At 49.6% G+C, this 24108-nt stretch overlaps 1 protein-coding gene and 1 long non-coding RNA gene across 5 annotated transcripts in view; one reads left to right on the top strand and one right to left on the bottom strand.

The window, feature by feature from the left end:
- Nucleotides 1–14899, bottom strand: part of LOC137216148 (uncharacterized) — a 171564-nt gene extending 156665 nt beyond the window's left edge. The window contains exons 1-2 of the long non-coding RNA XR_010939613.1: nt 14771–14899; nt 6978–7085 (exon numbers count right to left, since the gene is read on the bottom strand). This is a non-coding gene — a long non-coding RNA (uncharacterized lncRNA). The remainder of the gene's footprint in view (nt 1–6977; nt 7086–14770) is intronic.
- A 161-nt stretch (nt 14900–15060) lies between these two features.
- Nucleotides 15061–24108, top strand: part of PRAG1 (PEAK1 related, kinase-activating pseudokinase 1) — a 49076-nt gene continuing 40028 nt past the window's right edge. The window contains exons 1-3 of one of the 4 annotated variants that reach the window (XM_067722045.1): nt 15061–15239; nt 19407–19909; nt 21931–23762. In XM_067722045.1, coding sequence (XP_067578146.1) covers nt 19580–19909; nt 21931–23762 — 2162 coding nt within the window. In that variant the 5' untranslated portion in view covers nt 15061–15239; nt 19407–19579. Of the gene's footprint in view, nt 15240–19406; nt 19910–21894; nt 23763–24108 lie in introns of those variants that run through there. The other 3 variants (XM_067722046.1, XM_067722047.1, XM_067722048.1) reach the window with 3 other exon arrangements.

Raw genomic sequence — 24108 nt, forward strand, 5'->3', positions numbered from 1 at the left:
CAAAGCTCCCTCCTACAGAACAAGTCTAAATTGGGATATCTGGCCTTTGGTCTCTCACTGTCAAGGCAAGAGCAAGAGAGAAAACTCTAAAATGGTTAAGAACAATGAAAGGAGGCTTGGAGGTGGCATGAAGGGGACCAATAGAAATGGTAGAGTAGTTTGGAGTTTGGAGTGGATTGGATTAAGAGGCAAAGGACATGGTGGGGGGAGTTGGGGAAATGACCTAAAGATGAACTTTGGAGAATGAGCAGAATTTAGATTGGGGAGGGTGGTATGAAAGAACTCTATGGGTAGAACAATTAGAACTGATTAGAATAGAAAATATGGAAGGAAAAACTCATTGGTAGGGTAAACGCATTCCATCGATGATGACAGATTTAAGGGGACATGTCTAGGACGAACTTGTGTACTGAAACTTAGGGCAAGACCAAGAGAGATTTAAAAAAAAAACTTGCAGGGACTTCCCTGCTGGTGCAGTGGTTAAGAATCCACCTGCCAATGCAGGGGACACGGGTTAGAGCCCTGGCCCAGGAAGATCCCACATGCCGCAGAGTAACTAAGCCCGTGCGCCACAACTACTGAGCCTGTGCTCTAGAGTCCGAGTGCCACAACTACTGGGCCCATGTGCTGCAACTACTGAAGCCTGTGCGCCTAGAGCCTGTGCTCTGCCACAAGAGAAGTCACCGCGATGAGAAGCCCGCGCACCGCAACGAAGGGTAGCCCCCGCTCGCCACAACTAGAGAAAGCCCGCGCGCAGCAACGAAGACCCAACGCAGCCAAAAATAAAATAATTTTTTTTTTTTGTGTGGTACGCGGGCCTCTCACCGTTGTGGCCTCTCCCGCTGTGGAGCAGAGGCTCCGGACACGCAGGCTTAGCGGCCATGGCCCACGGGTCCAGCCGCTCCGCGGCATGTGGGATCCTCCCACACCGGGGCACGAACCCGTGTCCCCTGCATCAGCAGGCGGACTCCCAACGACTGCAACACCAGGGAAGCCCTAAAATAATTTTTTTTTAATTTTTAAATAAATTAATTAATTTAAAAAAAAGAAATCTTGCAGAAGTAGTGAAAGAATATGAACAGCTTCCCTGGAGCCCAAAGGGGACGTAGGATCACCTTTTGGAGACAGAAAATGAGAGCATTTGGAGAAAGTAAAATAAAGTATTACTTTGCAAAGTAGTTGGAAACCTTATTGAACTTGATAACCTTGAAAGATACAGACTAAATGTATATACATTCAGAAGTGTGAATACAAACTCACAGTTTATACACACATCATAGGTCATTAAGAGGAACTAGGGATGTGTCTGTATCCTGAACAGAGGGTTAGCATCACAAAGGGCAATAATGTCTTTTCTTAAAACACAATATCTTGGGACATCCCTGGTGGTCCAGTGGTTAAGACTCTGTGCTTCCAAAGCAGTGGGTGTGGGTTCAATCCCTGGTCGGGGAAGTAAGATCCCACATGCCTCGGGGCCAAAAAAAACCAAACATCTTTTCTAAAGTAACATAGGTTACTCTCCAATGACATGACCCAGTGTAGCCAGTCTTGAGTTAAATCTTAGACTGGGGATTCCACGACACACAGATGACATTTCTGAACAGAACCGTCTTCTGATGGCCTAGACCCCAAAAGACAGTCCCTTGCTCCTTAAAAGATGTCCAGTTTCCTTTGAAGTAGCTTGTGTGTCAGGAAGAACTGACCTTATTTTCTCTCGACTCTCTTGTACTTTCTGGTCTGTACATTTCTAGATATTCCTCCAGCCCTTGGAAATACTTAAATAATGGAATTTGGGAGAAGCGTTGAGAAGATCCTTCTGTTTTACAGTAACTTTGGTTAAAAATGAGAGTGCTATTAATACGCTGTTTTTAGAGACAATTTATTTGTCTATGTATTATATCACGTCAGAATATCTCAATTTTAGTCATTAGCTTGCTCTTTCTACACCACAGAGAGCCCGGGAGCTGTTGCTATGTATTACTAACAGCAAGTTTCAATGTCACTCCTGAGTTTCTATTCCACAGAAAAAAATAGATCCAACTTGTTTTATAAAATGAGGGGTTTTGGTGAGGAGGAGATAGGTGTCTCTTACCAACATTTTGTTTAAAAACATATCTAAATTCCATTAGAACCACAAAGCACAATTTTTTTCATGATTCCTTTCTTCTAATAGAGAAACAGAAATAAACAACTTGGGGCCTTTGATATTGTGTTTAACTGGCAACACATTTAAATTTTTTACAAAAGCGTAAACTGAAAAATTGTGTGTGTGTGACAGGGGAGGGCATTGAAGCAGACATTGGCATGAAGAACAGTGTCTGGTCGCCATGGCTTAGGGAAAAAGGAAATGCCCAAAAGGCTTTGAGGAGAAGCAAATTTGCCTTATACCTAGAGTAGCCAAAAGGAGGTTTGGTGTAAAAAATAAAAGGACAAGGCACTGCCTACCTTCGAGACCCTAATTTTGGCCAGGTGACTTAACTTGGTGTCTGCCCTGGGTGCAAAGTAAATTGTTTCTTTGCCTGGCGTTATGTCTCATTTCTGAACCTACAGGCTCAACACAATAGCATGGAAGAGGTTAAGACAATGAAGCTCTGCAGACACCTCCAGCTTGGCCGCTTTTGGAGCTGCGAGGATAGTGGAGCTAATGACTCAGAACCGTGTGAACTCTCTCAGGGCTTCGTGTCTCCGTGGCTTGCCCTGTGTTTGGCACAGATAATCAAGCATTGGCTGGAATAAACATTATGATAATATGGCAGGCAAGTCTCACATCCATCCTAGTGAGTGCCCTGACGGTGGGCTGGAGACAGAACACTCAGTTGGCAAGTGCTCTGATGTGGACTTTAACGGCTCTATAAATGATTAAGTTGGACATATTCCAAAGTAGAAAAATCATAGATAAAATTTAAGATTTTTTTCTTTTCTCTTTTCCTTTCTCTTTTTCTTTTTTGTCTGTCTCTGTGGGTCTTCATCTCATTTCTTTTCTCTCTTTCTTTCTTTTTCTTTCTTTCCTCCCTTCCTTCCATCCTTCCTTCCTTCCTTCCATCCTTGTTGACCTTACCTTTCCTCCTTTTCTTTCTTTTTCGTTTTTTTTCTCTTTACTATTGAGGAAGTACCATGGGGATCATTCATAATATTGAACTTTAAACCTGGAAGGGACCTCAGCGATTATTTTCTCAAATCCTTCCATTTGTGGTATAGTCAAGAGACCTGGAATAAGAAGGCCTGGATTTTAGTTTAAGTTTTACCACCTATCAGGTGTATATCCTGGGTAAATACACAATCTTCTTGAAGCCCAGTTTCCTCATCTGTATCCTACAACTGCTAGCTGGGGACAAGATCTAACTCTCCTGCCTCTCAGCCTGGTGCTCCTTGTGTTAACTCCACGATCCTATTGGCTCCTTCCTATTTGCCAGCCAGGTGCCTTCCCCGCAGACCCCTAAACCGTCTCCCTTGCATTGTCTGTGTTCCCTTCATACACATCCCTGTGATACCAGAGGACAGCAACTCATGCCAGAAAAGGCACTGGAGGAATTTAGTCTTCTAAGTTCACATCAATAAACCCCCTGATCCTCCAACAGTATGAAATTAAACCACAACAGAACAGATACCCTTTCTCACATCCTGCTTCTGTCTCATGTCCCACCCTCCATGTCAAACCTTATCCTTGCAAACTCGGCAACAAAGTCCATTCAGAAGGAAGACTTCTTTGACTCCCTAGATGATGGAGTTCTCCTGCACTGTGACCTTACAAAGCACTGTCCGTTCAGAGCACCTGTCACAATTTGTCATCAAAAGTGCATGGTCCTGTTTGGCTCTCCCATTGCCTACCCCTCTCCCCTCCATTATACTGTCCGATTCAGAAAGTCAGAAAGCATATCTGTTGGGCTCATTGCTGTTATCATCAGGGGCTTGCTTAGCGCCTAGTACAAGGTGTGTCCTCAAAAAAAAAAAAAAAAAAGCGCGCCAAATGAGTAAATGAATGGACTTAGCTTTCTGATGCATGCTCTAACAATGCCCATCGATTACTGAGAGTGCCTGCCAGGTGCTGCAGATTGATTGTTTGGGTCCCCCCAAATTCATGTATTGAAACCCAACCCCCAAGGTGATAGTACCAGGAGATGGGGGGTCTTTGGGGATGATTAGGTCATGAAGGTGGAGCCCTCATGAATGGGATTAGTGCCTTTATAGAAGAGACCCCAGAGAGCTCCCTCACCCCTTCCACCACGTGAGGACACTGCAAAAAGACAGCCTTCTATGACCCAGGAAGTGAGCTCTCACCAGACTCTGAATCTGCCAGTGTCTTGATCTCAAACTTCTCAGATTCCAGAACGCTGAGAAATGTTTTCTGCTTATAAGTCACTGGTCTCTGGTACTTTGTTATAGCAGCCTGAATGGGCTAAGACACCAGGTTCTGAACTAGGCATTTTACATAACTTAGCTTACTTAATTTTCAAAACAACCTCCCGAGGAAGGTATCACTAATTATGTTTTACAGACAAGGAAACTGAAGCCAGTGAAAATGCCAAGAAGGGACATCCAACTCAGCTTCCACAGTCAGGAAAGCTTTTCCAAAGGTGACAGTGATGACACCTCACTTAATTCCTTCCAAGTCCTGCTAAAACCAAATTTAAGTGATGACCTTATTTGGCGACTTAGCATTTCAATAGGGAGAGAGAGAGAGAGAGAGATAGACCGAAAGATGAATTAATATCTCACAATATGATCACACAATTGATATTCATCAAGGCTCTATTAGCTATGGAAAATATCAATAAATTTGAGAAACAACCACCTAGAATACATCTGGGCTAAGCTGGTTGAACATGGAAGGTATGAGGATTTTTTCTTTTGCTTCTCCCCCCTCCCCCAAGTATAGCCCCTTGGAAACCAAGGACTGTCCCCTTCTGGCTCTCTTAAGATACTGATTCCAATCTGTCAAGCACAGGTTTAGCTGAATTTCAGCCCTAAAGATGTGGATCTCTTTATTATCTCCTCTGTCATACAAGAGCATTGTAACGCCTGTTCTTTAATTGAATTACAAACAAAGCACCACTGTGCCCTGATAGGAAAAGTCACATTTATTTTCATCCTGGACACTTGCTCTGTGGGATCACGCCAGTGAATGCTGCTGTCATCCCCACTCAGACTTAGTCAGCTGAGTTGGAAGAGATTTTGTGTTTGTTTTATTTTTTATTTTTTTTAAGAAAAGAGATTAGTGAATACATGTCTGTTTGAAAGCAAATTCCTTTTTGAGCAAAACACCAGCTTGGAGCCCTGGTAATGAGTCCTCTCTCTCGTCATCTGGTGAGCCCTGACCTACGGGTGAGAGTATTAGATAGTAAAAGGTTTATTTAAAGGAGAATCAGAGATAAAACTCTACAATTCCCTCATCTCACAAATGCACAGTTTTCTTTTCCTTTTATGCTCTTGTGTTACATCTTTTGGGAAGCTGTTTTCTCATTCAAACCACCCCTACTGGGCAGGCATGTCTGGAAGAGCTGCAGGTGTCCCCTGGCCAATGCTCACAAAGACTACTTGTTAATCAGCCCTGTCACGTGTCTTCTGACCCCCTTCCTACCCTGCTCTCTCCACATCTTTCCCAGCCAACCACCACTGCTACTTCTGAAAGGGAAAAAACAGAACGGCCAGTCAAAAGAGCTATTATCATAAAGATTCCTTAACAAGGCCTGGGGCTTTCCAGTAAATCAGCTCAAGCTTTTGCTCTGCTCTCTCTTCTAGCTATGATGCCCCCCTTTCCCCATTCACTGGTCACTGCAAAGCTTGTTGAATCGGCTACATTCTGTGGTCACTGGATACTCCACCAAGTGTCCCTCCAGGAGCCTCTCGGCCACAATTATTATTATATGTCAGCACCAGTCAGGAGTGCGCTGATCATTCCGACTCCACAAAGTGCCGCACTGGTGACACTGCATGCGACACTATCTGGGAGTTTTATACAGAGGCTCTGGAAGACCAAATTAATCGTGGTTTTTTCCCTCCAATCTTCTACACTTGATTATTAACTGGTCTGCCTAGGCAAGTCCTCCCCCTACTACTTGACAGAGATGCAAAATGAGAATGCTAATTCTGTGACATTATGACTTGGGAAGAGGTAATTTACTAATAAGAGTCAGTGTTTGTAGAAGGTGCAGGGGTTGGCATAGATAGATACTCTGTGTCAATTATGTACTGTGGACCTGAAATTGAAGGAGGCTACAGGGTACCTGCAGGTCCTACAAGGGAGGTTTATTTGCTCCCCCATGTCACCCCACCCCACCCCACCCCATGCAGAAACCAAGCAACATACGTCTCTGGACTGAGTGCGCGCACTCAGAAACCTGAAAGGAGGAAGCAAGTTGAAGTCTTTTTTTGGTTTCACCATGTGGTGTACCGCAGAGAGAAATAAGACCTCTCTCCAGCGTCCCTTGTGCTGTATTAAAATGGGATTTTACTCCTGCAAAGGGCCAAGGCTGTTTATTGGTAAAATGCTCTGTGTCCAGAAATTGTCTTGAGATCCTTTTGTGGTATATTTTCTATGAAAAGCTAAGAAGGGCTTCCCCTGCTGGCGCAGTGGTTGGGAGTCCGCCTGCCAATGCAGGGGACACGGGTTCATGCCCCGGTCCGGGAAGATCCCACATGCCGCGGAGCGGCTGGGCCCGTGAGCCATGGCTGCTGAGCCTGCGCGTCCGGAGCCTGTGCTCCGCAACGGGAGAGGCCACAGCAGTGAGAGGCCCGTGTACCGCAAAAAAAAAAAAAAATTAAAAAAAAAGAGAAGCTAAGGAAAAAAAAAAAGAAGAAGGGAAAGAGAAAAGGCCACCTCACTTCAAGGGTGACTAACCAAAGGAAACAGTTTTTCAAGAGGTTTAGACAACTTTACAACAGATGGCAAATGACATGTTCTTTTTAGATAAATAGAAACCTTTTATTCTACCACTGAAAAAATCCTCAGGAAAACTTGATTTAGAGCACCGGCTTACCTTTGTAAGTGAAAACCTCTAAGATATGCTCCATGGAATGACATCCTTATGGCTGGGTTTGGGCAACTGATAACTAGGTCTCAGAGGTAAGGTTACACAGAAGGCTTCCTGTCAAAGTCAACAACAACACAGAGGTCAGGACACTCGGGAAGCCTACTGACCTAGTAAAACCGAAACCGAAGCTGCCTTGGGAAAGACGAGGGGGAAGCAACTGTTGAACCACAGTAAAGCATGTGATGTTTTCTCAACCCTGACCTGATTTATCAGGCAGCAATCAGCCTGGAGTTTCTGTGATGTTAGAGAATCATGGATCCATCTATCTGCTACAGGAGTTTAAACCAGATGGCCTTCTGAATGACTAAGGCTCACTGACCTAAAGATACGTGAGATTTCTCAGACCTGCTTCATCTTTCACACTCAGGCAGTTCTCTCACAGAGACACGGGTGATCTCTCTCTCTAATTGTGATAAAAATATATGTAACATAAAATTTACCGTTATAACTTTTTTTAAGTGTGCGATGCCATGGCATTAAGGACATTCACATTGTTGTACAGCCATCACCACCATCCACCTCCAGAACTTCATCTTCCCAAACTGAAACTGTATCCATTAAACAATAATTCCCCACTCCCCCCTCCCAAAAGCCCTGGCAACCACCATTCTCCTTTCTGTCCCCATGACTTTGACTACTCTAGGTACCTAGGTGAAATCAAACAGCAATTGTCCTCTTGGCTGACTTCATTTGCCCTAATGCCCTCGAGGTTTATCTGTGTTGTAGCATGTGTCAAAATTTCCTTCCTTTTTAAGGCTGAATACTATTCCATCTTTCTCTTTTTATAAACAACTTTATTGAGGTATAATTTATATACGATACAGTGCAACAATTTTTAGCGTGCTACTCAATAATTTTTAGTAAACTGGTCAAGTTGTTCAATCATCATCACAATCTGGTTTTAGAACATTTTCATCATCTCAATAAGATCCCCCCCATGGCCATTTACAGTTCATCCTCACTCTCCAACCCCTTTCCCACCTCCAGCCCTAGGCAACAACTGATCTACTTTCTGTCTCTGAAAAGTTGCCTTTTTTGGATATTTCTTTTTTTTTCTTTTTTTTCTTTTAGGCTGCATTGGGTCTTTGTTGCTGCACACAGGCTTTCTCTAGTTGCGGCGAGCAGGGGCCACTCCTCGTTGCGGTGTGCAGGCTTCTCATTGCAGTGGCTTCTCTTGTTGCGGAGCATGGGCTCTAGGCATGCAGGCTTCAGTAGCTGTGACACGTGGGCTCAGTAGTTGTGTCTCGCAGGCTCTACAGCGCAGGCTCAGTAGTTGCAGCGCACGGGCTTAGCTGCTCCGCGGCACGTGGGATCTTCCCAGACTAGGGCTCAAACCCGTGTCCCCTGCATTGGCAGGTGGATGCTTAACCACTGTGCGACCAAGGAAGCCTCTGGATATTTCACAGAAATGGAATCATACATTAAGTTGTCTTTTGAGTCTGGCTTCTTTCACTTGGTACTTAGCATGTTTCTGAGGTCCATCTGTGTTGCCACATGTATCACTATTTCATTCTTTTTTATTACTGAATAGTATTACATTATACAGATATATCACATATTGCTTATCCATTGACCAGTTGATGGACATCTGGGTTGTTTCCCTGTTTAACTATTATGAATAATGTTGTATGAACATTGGTATGCAAGTTGTTGTGTGGACATATTTTCATTTCTCTTGGGTAGATATCTGAGGGTGGAATTACTGGGCCATACGACAAGTTTACAGTTAACTTTTTAAGAAACTGTCAGACTGTCTTCCAATGTGGCTGCGCCATCAGGAGGTCTGCTTGAGGGTAAGTAAACACATCTTTCAAATGGGTTTGTTTTTCCTTTGTGACCTTCCCAGTGTAAAATGTTCTGCTGCTTTTCAACTCTGACCCCAGCTCAGTCAGAAAGCCAAGCAGTGGGCGTGATGAATTAATTCTTCAAATAGTTCTCATTTTCACATCCTTAACTCACAGCTGAGTTCACATTAAAATCAAACAACCTCGAAAGCTCAGAAGAAGTATTATGAAATGTTCTATGAGACCTTGGGCAAGTCACATTGGTCATCTAGGGCCTCAGGGCCCCCATTTGTCAGTGAAGGATTAGGCCAAGATGACTTCTAAGGTCCATTAAGGGCATCTCTGGATGTGTCTGTGGACCCAGAACAATCCCTTGATGGGCTTCGAGATACTTAATGCACACTGCCTGGGTGTGGAGGTAAAGAGTTTCTCAACCATGCAAATACAAACTCAATTAAGGAACTGGGACTTTCCCCTAACCATGGACCTTAAAACTGGAGAAAGAGGGAGCTACAGATGATAGAATGACCTTTTTCTTCCTCGGGCAGGTTGAATGAAGGGACACTCTGACTTTCTTATTCTAGTGAACTGTCTGGCATTACATTCATGGTGGGCATTAATTAACATGCCTCTGTAGGTCATGTTCTTGATTTTTGAAAAATATCGATCATCTGTCTAGAAGCTGTAGTGTATATCACTCATTGGAACATTTTTATTTTAGGAACTATATTAGTTTCCTAGGGCTGCTCTAACAAAGTACAGTCGTCCCTAGGTATCCGTGGGGGATTGGTTCCAGGAGTGCCCCGCATACCCAAATCCACAGATGCTCAAGTCCCTTATATAAAATGAGGTAGTTCAAGGAATACAGTCAGCCTCCTGTATCCTTGGGTTTCATATCCTTGGAGTCAACCAGCTGTGGATCTGAAGCCTTAGAAACAGAGGGCTGGCCATACCAAAAACTGGGTGGCTCAAAACAACAGCAATTTATTGTCTCACAGTGCTGGAGGCTAGAGGTCCCAAATCAAGGTGTCACAGGGGCCAAGCTCTCTTTGACAGCTTCAGGGAAGAATCCTTCCTTGTGTCTTTCAGCTCCTGGGGCGCATTGGCAATCCTCGGCCTTCCTTGGCTAGTAAATGCATCACTTTACCCACATGGCCTTTCTCTCGTTGTGTCTTTACACTGTCCTCCCTCTGTGTGTCTGTCTCTGGGTCAAAATTTCCCCCTTTTATAAGGACACCAGTCATACTGGGTTAGGACCCACCCTAATGACCTTATTTAGACTTGGTTACATCTGTAAAGACCCTACTTCCAAATAAGGTCACATCTGACCTTATTGGGGATACTGGGGGTTAAGACTTCAATATATCTTTTTAGGGGGAGGGGTGGTAGGGGAACACAAGTCAATCCATAACAGTAACATTTTGGAAAAAAATGAGGTTTGCAATAAGGTATCTGTCACTGAATACACATCTCACTGTAATTATATTATAAAAGGGGAGAAAAGTGTTTTCCTTCTTCAACACCTGACATCTGAGTTCTACGGCGCTTGGGCACAAAGAAACGTCGTAACAATCCTGAACCCTAGGCTTTCAGTCCCATGTGGGTTGAGATTCTGACATCTGCAGTTATTTAAATAATAGCTTTCAGTTTGGAGGGGGGAATCTATTCAGTGCTTGGGATAAAATAATGTAAATTATTTAACATGGCTTATCCTGGGTAGCACTGCCTGGGACTAAAGACAGGGAAGAACGGGATGTTGGGAATGGTTTAAAAAAAAAAAAGTTGGGACACAAGGATGTGATGCCATAACCACAGGACCAGGATTAACTGATCAGATTGAGTTTCCACACCTTCGAGAAGGAAGAGAGAATTGAGGGTTGGCAACTTAAAGAGCTGATTATCACTTGGAAGGAAAAAGAAAGAGGAGTGGGGCCGCGTACGCCTAGGAACCTTTACTGGCTGGCTGAGAATACCATCTTCTCGCAGGACAGAGGGAACCCAGAAGGGCTCCTCACAGCAAACTTTCAGAAGACCTTTTTCCTTCTCTCCTTACCCTGGCAATCCCCTCCATGATGGCTCTGGGACTCCAGATGCCACCAAGGCAGCCCGGCACACACCCATGGCTTCCAGGAGTTTCATCCTCTCTCACCTGCCGTCACCCTCCTCCCCTTGCTAAATCCGCCTTTTCCCAACTTGCATCCCTGTCAAGCCGGCCTTTCCCATCCCATCTGTGCTCCCATTTGATCTACTTCTTCCGTGGGGTCTGCTGGAAACACCTGCTGATATAAGCAAAGTAACTAAGAGTTTAAGCTGGTCTTGAACACACCCCACCTCATGCAATTAGCAGAAACCTGGAATTCCCTTGACAATGCTTCCTCCATCCTCTCCAAGAGACCTCTCTTCACACTGCTCCGGATTACACAAGGTCTGGAAGAGAGCGCCTCTGTTTCATGCATGGCCTTCTAGATCACCATGCCTCTCTTCGACTCATCTTTGCTCCTTCCTCACCCACCCCTCCAAGCTCTTTCATTTTTCCTCTGGCTCCAGACACCACTCTGGCAGGAGAACTTCATTCACCAGATGGCTCCATACACTTCAGACTCCAGAGACCACAAGCGAAATCCTCTGACTTCCTTATTTGTACTAATGACATCATCTTTCTACCAGTCTCTTGAAGCGAAAGTTCTGTTGGTTATCTTTGATTCCCTCCTCTCCCTCAGCAACAGCACTGACCTCAGAGTTCCTGTGCAGTTTAAGTGAAAGTACGTAAAGCATGTAGCACACAGGGCCTGACACAGAGGAAGCACCCCATCCTGTAAGCCATGAGTAGTTAAGATCTCACTGCTCACAGTGATCAGGAAGCATCCAGTTCCCACATCTCCCTCTTGATGCCTTTCAAAGCCCTCCCTCCAACATCCATCCTTTCCATTGCCCCTGCTTATGTCCCTTATCAAGCCCTGACCTCCCATCTGGACCAGGGTTAGAAACTCTAAGCCAGTCTCCTTGTCTCCAATTTCTTCTCCCACTTCCTAATCCACCTGAGATATAAGATCCAGACAGAGCAAATGAAAAACTAACTTGGAGAGCATCGTCCAGCTGATGAGAAATGTCAATCCTCTCCCGTTGGCTCACTTAGAAAGCAAGCCTTTCCTTCCCAGTGCCCCACGCCATTTCCAGGCTTGTCTCCAATAATCATGCTCCAGCCAGACTGGATAAGAAATCTCTCAAAAAGTCTTCTGCCTCGCCCACGTCCATTCCTTTGCGGATACCACTCTCTCCGTCTGGAAAGTCCCCACTGTCCACAAATTATAATCCTTCTCATCCTACAAAGCCCCTTCCTCCCTGAAACCACTTCTTGCGGTTTTATCTTTTCCTCCTTTGAATCCTCACTGCTCCTAGCTTATCTTCCTCTCATAGAGCTTTTATTCTGTCTTTTTTTCATCTTTCTTTTTCCCCCTATATTCCCTCATCCTGTGCTTCATAAGGAGAAGGCACTCGAGAAATGTTTGTTGACTAAAATTGAACACCTCTCTATCATTTGAGGTCTCTTCTCCAGCTAGGGAGATACAGGCTTGGATTATTTTGGTCCAATCTTCATGCTAACTCCTCAAGTACCCCAGCTAGCATTATTTTCTCTGTATAATTTAATCCTACCTTTTTGCCTTTCTAATTCCAAATTACTTTACCCTTATTTACCTCAAAGCACCACCTGCCCCAGACTTTGTCTTAATTTCCCCAAATTTAACTGCTCTCTTGTACAGAATGGTGCTCCAGGACTAAAACCCTGAAGAGAATCACTCTTCTTCGAGGTCTGATCTGTATCTGGGAAGCCAAGCCCTGCAGTTAAAAATGTCGTGAAAATGAACTGATAAGCGGGTAGACGCAGAATGCTGTGTATACACTAATTGCACTGCATTGCAGGGTGAATTTTGGAAGTTCAAGCAAGAATTTTTTATTAAAATGCATGAGCTTACTGTAGCTTCACTGAGGAGATAACATACTTAACAGTCACTGGTGGAGCACTGCATAAGATAATGGGTATTTTGTGTGGATCTAAGCAACTCTTTTGAAGTATTTTTTTTATTCTTTTCATTAGGCAAGATGAAGCCAGTTTTAAGGCCATGTCGCTTGCATTAAAAGATGCACTTTATATGTCAGCAACTACAGTATAATGCATTTACTTCGTGTGAGCGCAGCAAAACACTTGAAAACAGTTTATTTTGCAAGACTGAATTAACCATTCAATTGCTGAACCATGCCACAGAACCGCCAATCTTATACTATAGCCTTTGCTTCTTATAATTACGTTCTTTAGCCTGTTAATATATTAAAGACAAATTAAGTAAAGAGAAGGAACAATGTGGGAACGCGAGTGCCTCCTGTATGCTCCATTCCGCGGGGTGGGTGTCCCCACCAGGCTTTACAGAGGAAGAACGGAGATATCCCACCTGAATCATGGGAACTAGGAACTTGTCAAACACCCGGGTTTGCCCTCTTCGGTTGTAACTGAATTGCATGCACCTCCTGATGTCATTTTTGGATTTCTCCAGCGACAACCACTTTGTCCCTACCTGCTTATCAACACCTTCCCCTCCTGGTCTCTCTGTAAATGAGTGGGATTGACCCTTCAGTTTTGTTGGATGATGATGGAGCCTAAACGGAGTTTTCCTTCCATGTTTGTTCAAATGGTTTCCCTTCACTTCGAGAAGAAAGAAAAATAGAGCTGGACAACCAGTACTAGCGGAGGGCAGAGTGGCAGAGTGGAACTGCCCATCAGAGGAGTCAGACAGCTCTTGGTTCCAACCCCAGGACCACGACTTTTCAGCTGATGGGCCCTGGCAAATGACGTGACCCCCTGCGCCCTGGTCTTCTTCTCTGTGAAATGGGGATGATGTCCCTCGCATGGGGTTGTTTGGCACAGGGTAGGTATTTAACGTACTTTCCTCCCTCTAAACCTTCTCCCCAGTTCTACTCATACTCAGGAGAAATCAGTGACATTGGAGCACAGGAAGTATTTTTTTAAATATCCTTTCTAACTTTCTCTTTTTCTCACACAGAAACCAAACCTCAAATACATGTCTTCTCCCCACCCTCATCCCACCCCCCATTCCTGCTCCGTCACCGGCGGATCGCTAAGAGAACGCAGGAATCTCAAGGAGAACCAGCTTTCCTGCTCTGAGCTGGGTGGAGACTCACAGGCGCATCGTGGTGGGCTGCCTGGCGGAGGACTCCCGCTGGAGTTACTATACACTGCCTCTCTGCGAAGGAGGAAGGAGCAGAGAGAAAGCCACAAGTGTTTTTCTGGGGTCTTCGCGAATTCCCCCCAACCAGGCCAGCGCCAGGTGGTGACCTTGGTGCGAGCTCCTTGAGGAAACACCCAGGTCAAGGTGCAAGCTTGTTGCAGGCAGCAGGAGAAAGGGAGGGCACTGACTGGGTCGTAGGCTGTCATACTCTCGGTTAAAAGATTTTTAGCCGGAGGACTATCTCGAACTCATTCTATCTCAGTGAATGAGTCACTTACTGGAAACGGTGTAAACACAGGTGTAATACTGGCCTGCGAAAGCCCTCACTTTCCCAGTGTGGAGGAAGACCAGCTCTTTCCACTCTAACCGTTGTATTCCTCTTTCAGAAAACTAAAGTTCAAGGGGGTTAAGTCATTTGCCTGAGGCCTCAGTCGAGGGACTGAGCAGGACCCAGAATCCGCTGTCAGGACTCCCAGTCCGGCTGGGTCGTGCGTCAGCCTCCTCCTACCTGCAAAAGTCATGACAATCTCGGTGCCCACGCAGCTTTCGGAACGCGTCTCGGTCCTGACCTCATCATTCCCTTCCGGACCCCTCGCTTTCCTTCCCCACCCGCCCGCCCCTCCAGCTCTGGGGCTGTACACTCCACGCCTCTCTGGTCCTCTCAGGGTCTCTCAGAGCAGGCAGGATGAAGGGACGCAAGACAACTACATACCTATGCGCACATCATGGGAAAAGGAAGGCTTTAGACAACCGAAACTCGCCCCTGCAGAACCCCTCGGGCCCTCCTTGGAGAGGGGTGGAAAAGGGCGCTCGCTCGGGGGTCGGACGCCTCCAAGTCTCGGGCTGGGGGCGGAGCCTCCGTCGGGAGCGTGAGGGAGGGGCGGGGCGTGGATCTCCGGGAGGAATCAGGGGCCAGGGAGCGCGCCCGCCGGCGGGGGGCGCGGGGCGGCGGCAGGGACTCCGGAGGTGCGGCTGAGGCTGGGCGGGCGGCGCCACCGCAGGCGGAGGGGGCGGAGCCGCGCTCGCAGCTGCTACCCGGCCGCCGGGCCCAGGCAGACGACACCGCCCGCGGCCGGGCACGGACCGCGCGCACACACTCTCCAAACAATGCTCCGAGGCGCTCGGCGGGGCGGCTGGCGGCTCGGAGACCAGCGGCGAGGCCGGGGGAGCGCGGCCCCGAGGTGAGCCCGCGGCGCCTTCTCCAAAGCCTGCCTCTTTTTGTTTGGCAAACGTGGGCGCAGAGGGAAGCTCCGGGGGAGCGCGGCGGTTACCGAGCGGGCGACCCCAGTCGGCGTCCCCCGGAGTGACAGGCGGCCGCTGGGGGAGGGTGGAGCGTCCGGACCGCGTGCGCCCCGGGTTGCGCCCGAGGTGGAGGCGCCGATCCCGGAGGACCGGGGAGCCGGAGGGGTGTTTTCGATTCATTCGAGAATCGCGCTCTTTCGAACGGGGAAACTTTCCTCCGAGTTCCGGCAAGGGAACCGACTGTTCTGCTGGTCTCGCTGGTCTGGCTGCTGGGTTTGGGGCAGGAGACCGGAGCGCTTTGGGGATTGCTATTGTGGAGACTGCCTTTCCGCGGCCGCAGGATTGTCAAAGGAGCAGAGAGGGAGAGACCGCCCGCGCGCCTCGGACCAGGACCCCGGGGGTGATGCTTTGGGACCCCAAGTTAGTAGTTGCCTCTTAGGCAGCCCCGAGTTGGATGCCAGCCTGGGGATCTCCAAGGGGAACGAGACGATGCCTTCTTCTTGAGCCGTGGCAGAGCCCTCTGAAAGGCTACTGTGGGCACGTTGTTAACCTTTGCTTGTGCTGCCGCTTCCCCAGCCACACACACACACACACACACACACACACACACACACACACTCTCTCTCTCTCTCTCTCTCTCTCTCTCTTAGAAAACAGAACCTCTCCACTGAGAATGGAGGCAGGGCCGGCTCTGTATGTTTCTCTCAGGTGAAGCTCAGCCAGCAAGCACATGGCTTTGCAGAGCCGATAGCAAAGCCCAAAGGTCTAGGAGGGAGGAGTTTTGCAAGGCGTCCAGCCCCGAGTCAGGTTGGGAAGGCCCTATGGACCATTGGCCTGACCTGTCCTTAACAACCCCTTCCCTTTTTGAGCCGGAAATTTGACAGGAAGCACTGGGAAACTGTGCAGTTATTTCGCTATCATGGGGTCTTGTGGAACGCGGGTATCTTCCTTACTGGTTTAGACTAATGGGTCTAACCCACAGAAACCACATTCCTACTGCTGAGATTAGATTACATTGCCCTGGAGAAGGAAAAAAGAAAATTAAAAGTTGAGTGAATATCATGACTTACCCTCTGTGTGTGCGGGGGGGAGAGGGGAGGTAAGGCTGTCACTTTCTCCTTTCTGCCGGGGCAACCTCTGTCTATGGAGTGTTGAAATCCAGACAAACACTTTCATAAATAGTTCTCTCTTCCGGTGTTGCATTCGTCTAACTGTAATATAGATAATTTTTTTAGATGAGTATTTTCTGGAGTTCTGTCACTTCAGGGTAAGGTGTGAGCAACTTTCCATGCAAGTATGAGGGGCACTTGGAGCCCAGAGATTTCATTTTATGGATCTGGTCACCATTCTTCGGATTCTTTTTCCAGTGGGGTGGGTGTGTGTCTGACAGCTTCGATCTTGCACACTTTAGCCACAAATCTGGTGCAGAAGTTTGCAGAGGCAAAGATATTTTATCATGACTTGGATCAGAAAGAATGCTGAGATCTTTTTCTAATCTTACACCGCTGCCTCCCACTGAAATGGAGGAATTTGCATAATTCTGGGGGCTACCTCCCCTCGGAGGCAAGGAATGCGGGCTGGAAAGGTGCCATTCCCGGGCTGTGGAGAGCTGGCACTGGCAGGCAGGCAGGGCTGCTGCTTTGTGAGTGCCACTTGAGTTTTCCACCGTCTTTTACTTAAAACAAATCGGATATAATTCCAAGCACAGAACCTCTCTAGACAGAGAGAATCCTTTCTGGCTTGATGTAGTGATAGATTCTGTTTGCTGTGACTGAGAAACCAGTTTTAACAGGATGTGTAATGAGTCAGCGATGGAGAGGAGTTCAGGGCTTTATTCTGTTCTCATCTTCATTCTTTTTTCCTGAAAAACCTCTCCAGTCTGTGGTAGAAGTTGTACTCACCGTCAGAGAATTTCAGAGCTGAGGATGGGAGCAAGGAGAGTGCTCATGAACTGGGGAGGGGTTCTGGAAGCTTCCCGAACGTTGGTAATCCAGAGCCTACCAAAAGTCCCAGGGCTGGAGTGGGCCATCTGTGGCACAGGAGGGGAACCTCCGGCACCAAGTAACCATGACAAGCGTGGGTCAGTTGCCTGTTGAGCAGGAGATGAGGCGTGGCTACCCCAAGCGGCTGCTTTGCTAATCTGTAGGATGCCCGCCCCCCCCCCACACCCTGTCCTCAGATAGCCCAGCCCTGTGAGGAGCTGCAGGAAGGAGCTGAGCCCACACAGAACCGATTCCCAAGCTCTCTCCTTCCATCCCACCTGGGGCGTGGGAGCCTCTGCCTGCAGTAGAAGAGGGGGGCCAGGAACCCCAGGAAAGGACTTTCTCCTCACCTCGGGGCAGGGGTATGGAGATTTGCCTTACTGAACACCAGAGCACCTCCTCCACTTTTTCCTCTTTCCACAGTCTAGCAGCAGAGCCTAGAGCTCTCCGTGGCCTGGGATTGTAGAAGAAAGAAAAATCCCTGCTCTCCTCTGCCTGTTGAAGCTTAGTGACCTCTTCTGGGAACTTGGCAGGGAATGAACCTGCAACTTGGGTGTAGCAGGAGGAGAACCCAACTTGCAATCATCTTGATGCGTGAATCCTAACAATGGTCACAAACTAAAAGACAAATACTTGTCTTTTATTTCAGAGAGTTCATTTAGCTTAAAGATGATGCGGTGGGCTTCCTGGTTAACTTTGGAGGGAAAAGAGGCCAATATAGCTTCAGCTCTTGTTGAATAGGCACCCCTCTCTGTGAGTGTGGGAGACCAGAAAGAGAGCTCTTCCCACAGAGATTCTGGAATGCTCTTTGGGGCTCCTGGCTCATTCCACCTGGTTAGTCCTGTTGACGGTATGGAGAGCATCAACCTCAGAGCCAGGTCTCACGGGAGGAAAGTGGAAAGCAGATCCCAGGGCCAAACCCTCCCTGTTTAATGAGAGTATGTTCACTGTAGATTCTTCAGGACGATTTTCTCCTGAACGCTCTCCTTTTGAGGAAGTCAGTTCATTTAAATGAGGAAAGAAGAGCAAAAGCAGCAAACAGATAATGGCAGCCTCAGTATAAAGAATGAGGTGATGAGTGAGGTGATAATGAGGAGCTGCCAGCAAAGTTGGCTTCTTTTTCTAGAATGCCCGAACTCTCTGTGTCTGTGGCCAAGTCTTAGTTGATGTCGCTGCCGTTCTTTTGCCATCTGTAAAATGGGGATGACAGCTACCTGATGGATGTTATTCAGGTTAACTGGTTAAAATCTGCAACCCTTCGAGTTCCCCCTCAATGGTGAATTTACTGAGTGAATTCTATGGTGCAAACTCTCAGCCTTCAGTTTTTACTGTCAGAGGCAACAAACTCTTTCAGCAAGCTCACTGCCTCCCCTTCAGGGGCCTCGTAGGGAAAGTAACTGTGATCATCTCTTCCTTCTGTTGTAGCCTAACCAGCCCTAGACCACAGGGCTGTTGTGACCATGAATCTCTCTTTCGGTTTCCCCCTGGCCCTGCAGCTCTGGCTGTATTGATCTCACTGAGCCCTGGATTGAATGAGGCATACTAAGAAAGGGGGGCCGGGGAGGGCGAATTCCCAAGATGCCAGACCTCCCGACAAAGGTCCCTGGGGGGCAGCCGGCACCCCACCTCCCCCCTTGCTCACCACTTCTGTCTCCATATCCTCACAAGTATGGGTTACAGTGCTGATTTCAGAGCCCAGGCCTGCCTCCCCACACACATCGTTCTTGGTTAAAAATTGTGGCTTGTCTTCCAGAAGCCACGATTTTTATCTGCTGTCCTACTTGGTAGTTCTTGTTTCTCTGGGGCAGAGTCCCAGGCTCGAGACCCCTAGCAGCAGGGGAGGCATGGGTCAGCCACAAGCTTCTCATCGCCAGCCCTGTGCGGTTTCTTCCCGTTAACTGCCCCAAACCTCCAAGCACTCAGGAGTTTAGGGGACTGAAGTGTCTTTTACGCGCTCTACTCATGCAACAGAGCTGTGTTTAGCTTTTACGGCTTTTCTAAGGCCGCACCACTAGAAAGGGACTAAGAGCCTCATGACAAATGGGTGAGGGTCTCAGAATAAATAGAATATTCATCTTTACCTCTTTCTCCTCCTTTCCCCCTGCTCCCCGCTCTGCTCCCCAGTCACATCGTCAGACCCGAATTGATCATGCCCCCGTCCTCTGGCAGGGGAGATCTCTGATGAGGCAAGTGTTCTGCCTTTCCAGGAAGCCACCCTGTGAGCCCCATCCGCCTCCCCTGAGACCACGGCAGGGAGCCAGGCGCAAGATGAACCAGCACCCCCCCTGCTGCTCAAGATGCACCAGACCATCCCAGTGAACCCCGAGAGCCCGAAAATGTCTGCGTGCAGCGACTTTGTGGAGCACATCTGGAAGCCCGGGTCCTGCAAAAACTGCTTCTGCCTGCGCACCGACCACCAGCCGGCACCTGGCCGCCCCCAGCCCCGAGCTGGCAGCCTGCCCCCTCCGCCTCGCCTGCCCCCCAGGCCCGAGAGCGGCCGCCCGGAAGATGAAGGCCTGAGCAGCTCGCCCTACTCCAAGCCCACCATTGCCGTGAAGCCCACCATGATGAGCTCCGACGCCTCCGATGGGTGGACAGAGGCTGGCGTGAGTGCCGACGTTGCGCAGGTGAGGCTGACTCAGCCCTGTGGTATTTTTGTGGTATTTTTACGAGGCTGCTCCTGTTGTAACACCGGTGACTGGCGGGCGGCCAAGGAGGGCTGTCCCAGCAGGACTCCTGCAGGGTGGCTTCCTGTTGGCTCACCCCAAAACTGCTCCTTCCCAACTACCGCCCTCTCTTTTCTCTCTGCCCTCCTTTCTCTCTGTCCCTTTAGGCTGAGAACCATCAATGCAGTCCCCCCAAGTTCATTTGAAGACTGTATCAGGGCACACCAGAATGAAGCTTTTTCTAAAAAGTTAAAAAAATTTTTTTTATTTAATGGATCATTTTAAATATATACAAAAGTAGCAAGAATTGCTTAACGAATCCCATGCATCCACCACCCTGCCGCGTGAGGTTGAACAATCATCAACTCATGACCAATCTTGTTCCATCTCTACCCCTGCCCCGACCCTCCCTTCCCCACCTGGGGTTTTAAAGCAAACCCCACATACTGCATCATGTCCGTACGTCTTTAAAACATAAAGTCTTTATACAAAAATATCATTATCACACTTAAAAATGTCAGCAGTAATTCCATAATGTCATCCAACTCCCAGACAGTGTTCATATTTCCAATTTGGGAGCTTGGGTTTTTCCAGCTCTGATCTAGGATTACTAAAGACAATTACATCCTTAGAGATTAGACCATTCCGCTCATCCCCCAGGTGACCCTGACCAAGGTGTAATTATTTAAAGGGCACATGGAGCCTGCTGCCTCTAGACATGTCTTCTGGGAATCTGCATTTCTAGGGCATATTCTAAGAACTTAACTAGTTTTCCTTAAAATATCATGGTGAGGGGTCAGGAAGGGTGTGTGAGCGTCTGTGAGATCAGAGGTCAGTTTTAAATCAAGGGAGGCTTGACTAAGGTGAGCCATCTCCTGGGGCTGCATTCAGCTTCCTGTCCCCTTCAAAGCCGCTCCATTTTGCAGAAGCTGGTCACACCCATTCCCCAGGCCTTTCTCAATACCTTTGACCTTCACAGATGTAAACCAGGGACTCTTTCTGTTCTGAATCATCTTGGAAAGGAGCCAGAGGCCGACCCTGCCTTGAGACTGCTTTAAAACTGGGGATAGGGGAGACTAGAGGGGAAGGAGGAGGGGACAGTGATTTCAGTGATGGGAATGACCACCCCACATCGCTGTCTCTAGCTTGACTAGTCCAGCCACTTATGCAGCCTCGGCTGAGGTCACTGCCTGTAACTGGGAGAAAGAGCACAGCTCAGAGCGAAGCAAGGGAGCTGGGACCCAGCTCGGAGAGCGGCCCTCACCCTGCTGCCCTCCGACCCCACCACCACCCACCCAAAGTGTCTTTTGGGGTTTTTTTTGGTTTTTTTGGGTTTTTTTGCTGTACGTGGGCCTCTCACAGTTGTGGCCTCTCCCGTAGTGGAGCACAGGCTCTAGCCGCACAGGCTCTGCGGCCATGGCTCATGGGCCCAGCCGCTCCGTGGCATGTGGGATCTTCCCAGACCGGGGCATGAACCCGTGTCCCCTGCATCGGCAGGCGGACTCTCAACGACTGTGCCACTAGGGAAGCCCCCCAAAGTGTTTTTAAAAGCTTTATGGCTTTGTTTTCTTTGTGCTGTGACAATGTTATCAAAACACTAATGAACACAAAGCAAAAATTAAACAAAACCCCAAACTCTATTTCGAAGCCCTTGGGAGAACTTACCTCGTCCAGCAGTTTTGAGGGAGAAGGCAAAACGTTATTCTTTGGCGTTCCCCCCCCCTCCCACCTCACAGACCTAAGCCAAAAGAATTACAGACAGGGGTGAGGAGTGCAGGTTACGGGAAGCCCAGTGGCTCCACGGGCCCCCAGTGATGACAAGAAGGCTGTGGGGAGGTTAGAGGGTAGGCACGCTGCCCGCCTGCTTCATGGTGGCTCGGAAGACAGTTTACAGTGTCATGGCCCTGCCCTCTCACTTTCTCTCTCTTCCTTTTTTCTCTGACAAGGTCTAATGTAAGTCTTTTAACCTTGGGGCTGTGTAGGTCATCTGGAGACGAGCCCCCGGCAAGCTCCCCCTCCCGAAGCAGGAAGATGTGCCAGTAGTTTACCTGGGCAGCTTCCGAGGCGTCCAGAAGCCTGCTGGGCCCTTGGCCCCGGCAGACGGGGGGCACCCTCGCTGCCCCCCTGCCTATGCCATGGTCGGCCTGCACAGCCTAGAGCCCCGGGGGGAACGGAGTGTCGCCTTCCACCCAGTGAGCCTCCCCGATGAGAAGCTTGGACGAGAAGATAAACCCACCATTCCCTACCAAGAGCTGACCTCCCCTCAGGAGAGCTTCCGCCAGAAACTGGCTGCCTTTGCTGAGATGACCTCTGGCTGCCACAAGGGCCCCAGGCCCTACCCCTCTGCACAGCCCCTGCGGGAATCCCTGCCCTCGGAGGATGACAGCGATCAAAGGTGCTCGCCCTCAGGGGACAGTGAAGGGGGAGAATACTGCTCCATCCTGGACTGCTGCCCTGGGAGCCCAGGTGGTCAGGACGCCTCACAGGCTGAGGACTCCGGGCGCAGGCAGGGCTGCAGGGACTGCTCTCCGGCCTGCTGGGAGCAGGGGATGTGCTCGAAGCCAACCGAGGAGGAGAGGCGGGCTTTGAGCTTCCCCAGGGAGTGCCGCAGCCAGGGCCCGACAGAGAACCCACCCCGCCTGGGCCCCAAGAAGCAGTCCCTCACCTCGGAGGCTGCCAGCTCCTCGGATGGCCTCTCCTGCGGGAGTGCCAGTAGCCGCGCCAGCAGCCCCTTGGTCCCCCAGCACGAGAGTGATTCCTGCTCCCTCATGAAGGCACCTGGGCCGGGGAAGCAGCAGGACTCTGGCTGCCACGGGGTGGCCTCCAGCAGGTGCCTGGGGCTGACTGGGGAGCCCCAGGCCCCATCCCACCCCGGGGAGACTGCACAGCCTGAACCCATCTATGCTGAGAGCACCAAGAGGAAGAAGGCTGTTCCAGTGCCTTCCAGGCCACAGGCCAAGGCAGAACAGGCGGCAGCTGCCCAGGGCCAGGGCCAGGTGAGGATGGCTAACACCTGGGCTCAGAAAACAACGTCTGGCTGGGGCCAGGACAGGGAAGGCCCAGAGGTGGCCCCCCAGGTGGCGGCCACCATCACAGTCATGGCGGCCCACCCAGAAGAAGACCACCGGACAATCTACCTGAGCAGCCCTGACTCCTCGGTGGGGGTGCAGTGGCCTCGCGGGCCCCTGAGCCAGGCCCCTGAGGCAGGCGAAGGGGAGCCTTCGGCTGGGCAGGGGCTCAGCTCGAGGGAGAGCCGCCATCACGGTGCCAGTGAGAGCACGCCCAAGGGGAGGCCTGCCATCCCTCCCAAACTGTCCAAGAGTAGCCCCGCAGGGTCCCCGGTGTCCCCATCGGCCTCCCCCCAGCCCAGCCTCAGCGAAGGCAACTCGGGTGTCACTGGGCCCCAGCCTCCATCCAGGGGCCCCGCTGACCCTGCTTCCTCCTGCCGGGCCAACGGTGTCCCTGCCAGCGACTCTGCCAGGGGCCCCCCGCCCGCCACTGCCACGTCAGCCTCAGACCAGAGGCGGCCCCGGTACCAGACCGGCGCCTGGAGCCGCCAGTGCCGGATAGAGGAAGAGGAGGAGGTGGAGCAGGACTTGCTGAGCCAAAGCTGGGGGAGAGGGGTGGACGGTGGCCCCACGGGCCCATGCAGCTCCTCCACCTGGCTCCGACCCCGCCCCACAGACGGCGCCTCTGGGCCGAAGAGCAAAGCCGGGACCGGGATGAGCAAATCGGCCTCGTTTGCCTTTGAGTTCCCCAAGGACAAAAGTGGGATCGAGGCATTCTCGCCTCCTCCGCCGCCTCCGAAGTCACGGTGAGTACGGTTGTGTGTGTGCGCGTGCGACTCCGGGGCTCGTCTGGCAGGACCGAGGCCTCTTCCAGAAACCTTGGTCTTTGCCACCTGTGCCGAAGCCATCAGGCCCAGGCTCAGAGCCCTACCTCCGGGCACCAGTGTCGGCCCAAAGGCCCTCGTGCCTTTGTGTAAATTTCTGTGACTTGGTGCTCAGCACACAAGCCTACAAGCAGTGCCCTGCTTGGGATTGGCTATTCGGAAGGCGTCTTTCCCAGAAGCAATGCCAAGCTGGCGCTCTTTCCTGGTGCCCGTCCTCTTATAATCTGGTACTCTTTTTTCTCTCCGTCGCTCTGAAGTGTCTTCAGCA

This window comes from Pseudorca crassidens, chromosome 21 (assembly GCF_039906515.1).
Source record: "Pseudorca crassidens isolate mPseCra1 chromosome 21, mPseCra1.hap1, whole genome shotgun sequence".
Lineage (NCBI taxonomy): Eukaryota > Metazoa > Chordata > Mammalia > Artiodactyla > Delphinidae > Pseudorca > Pseudorca crassidens.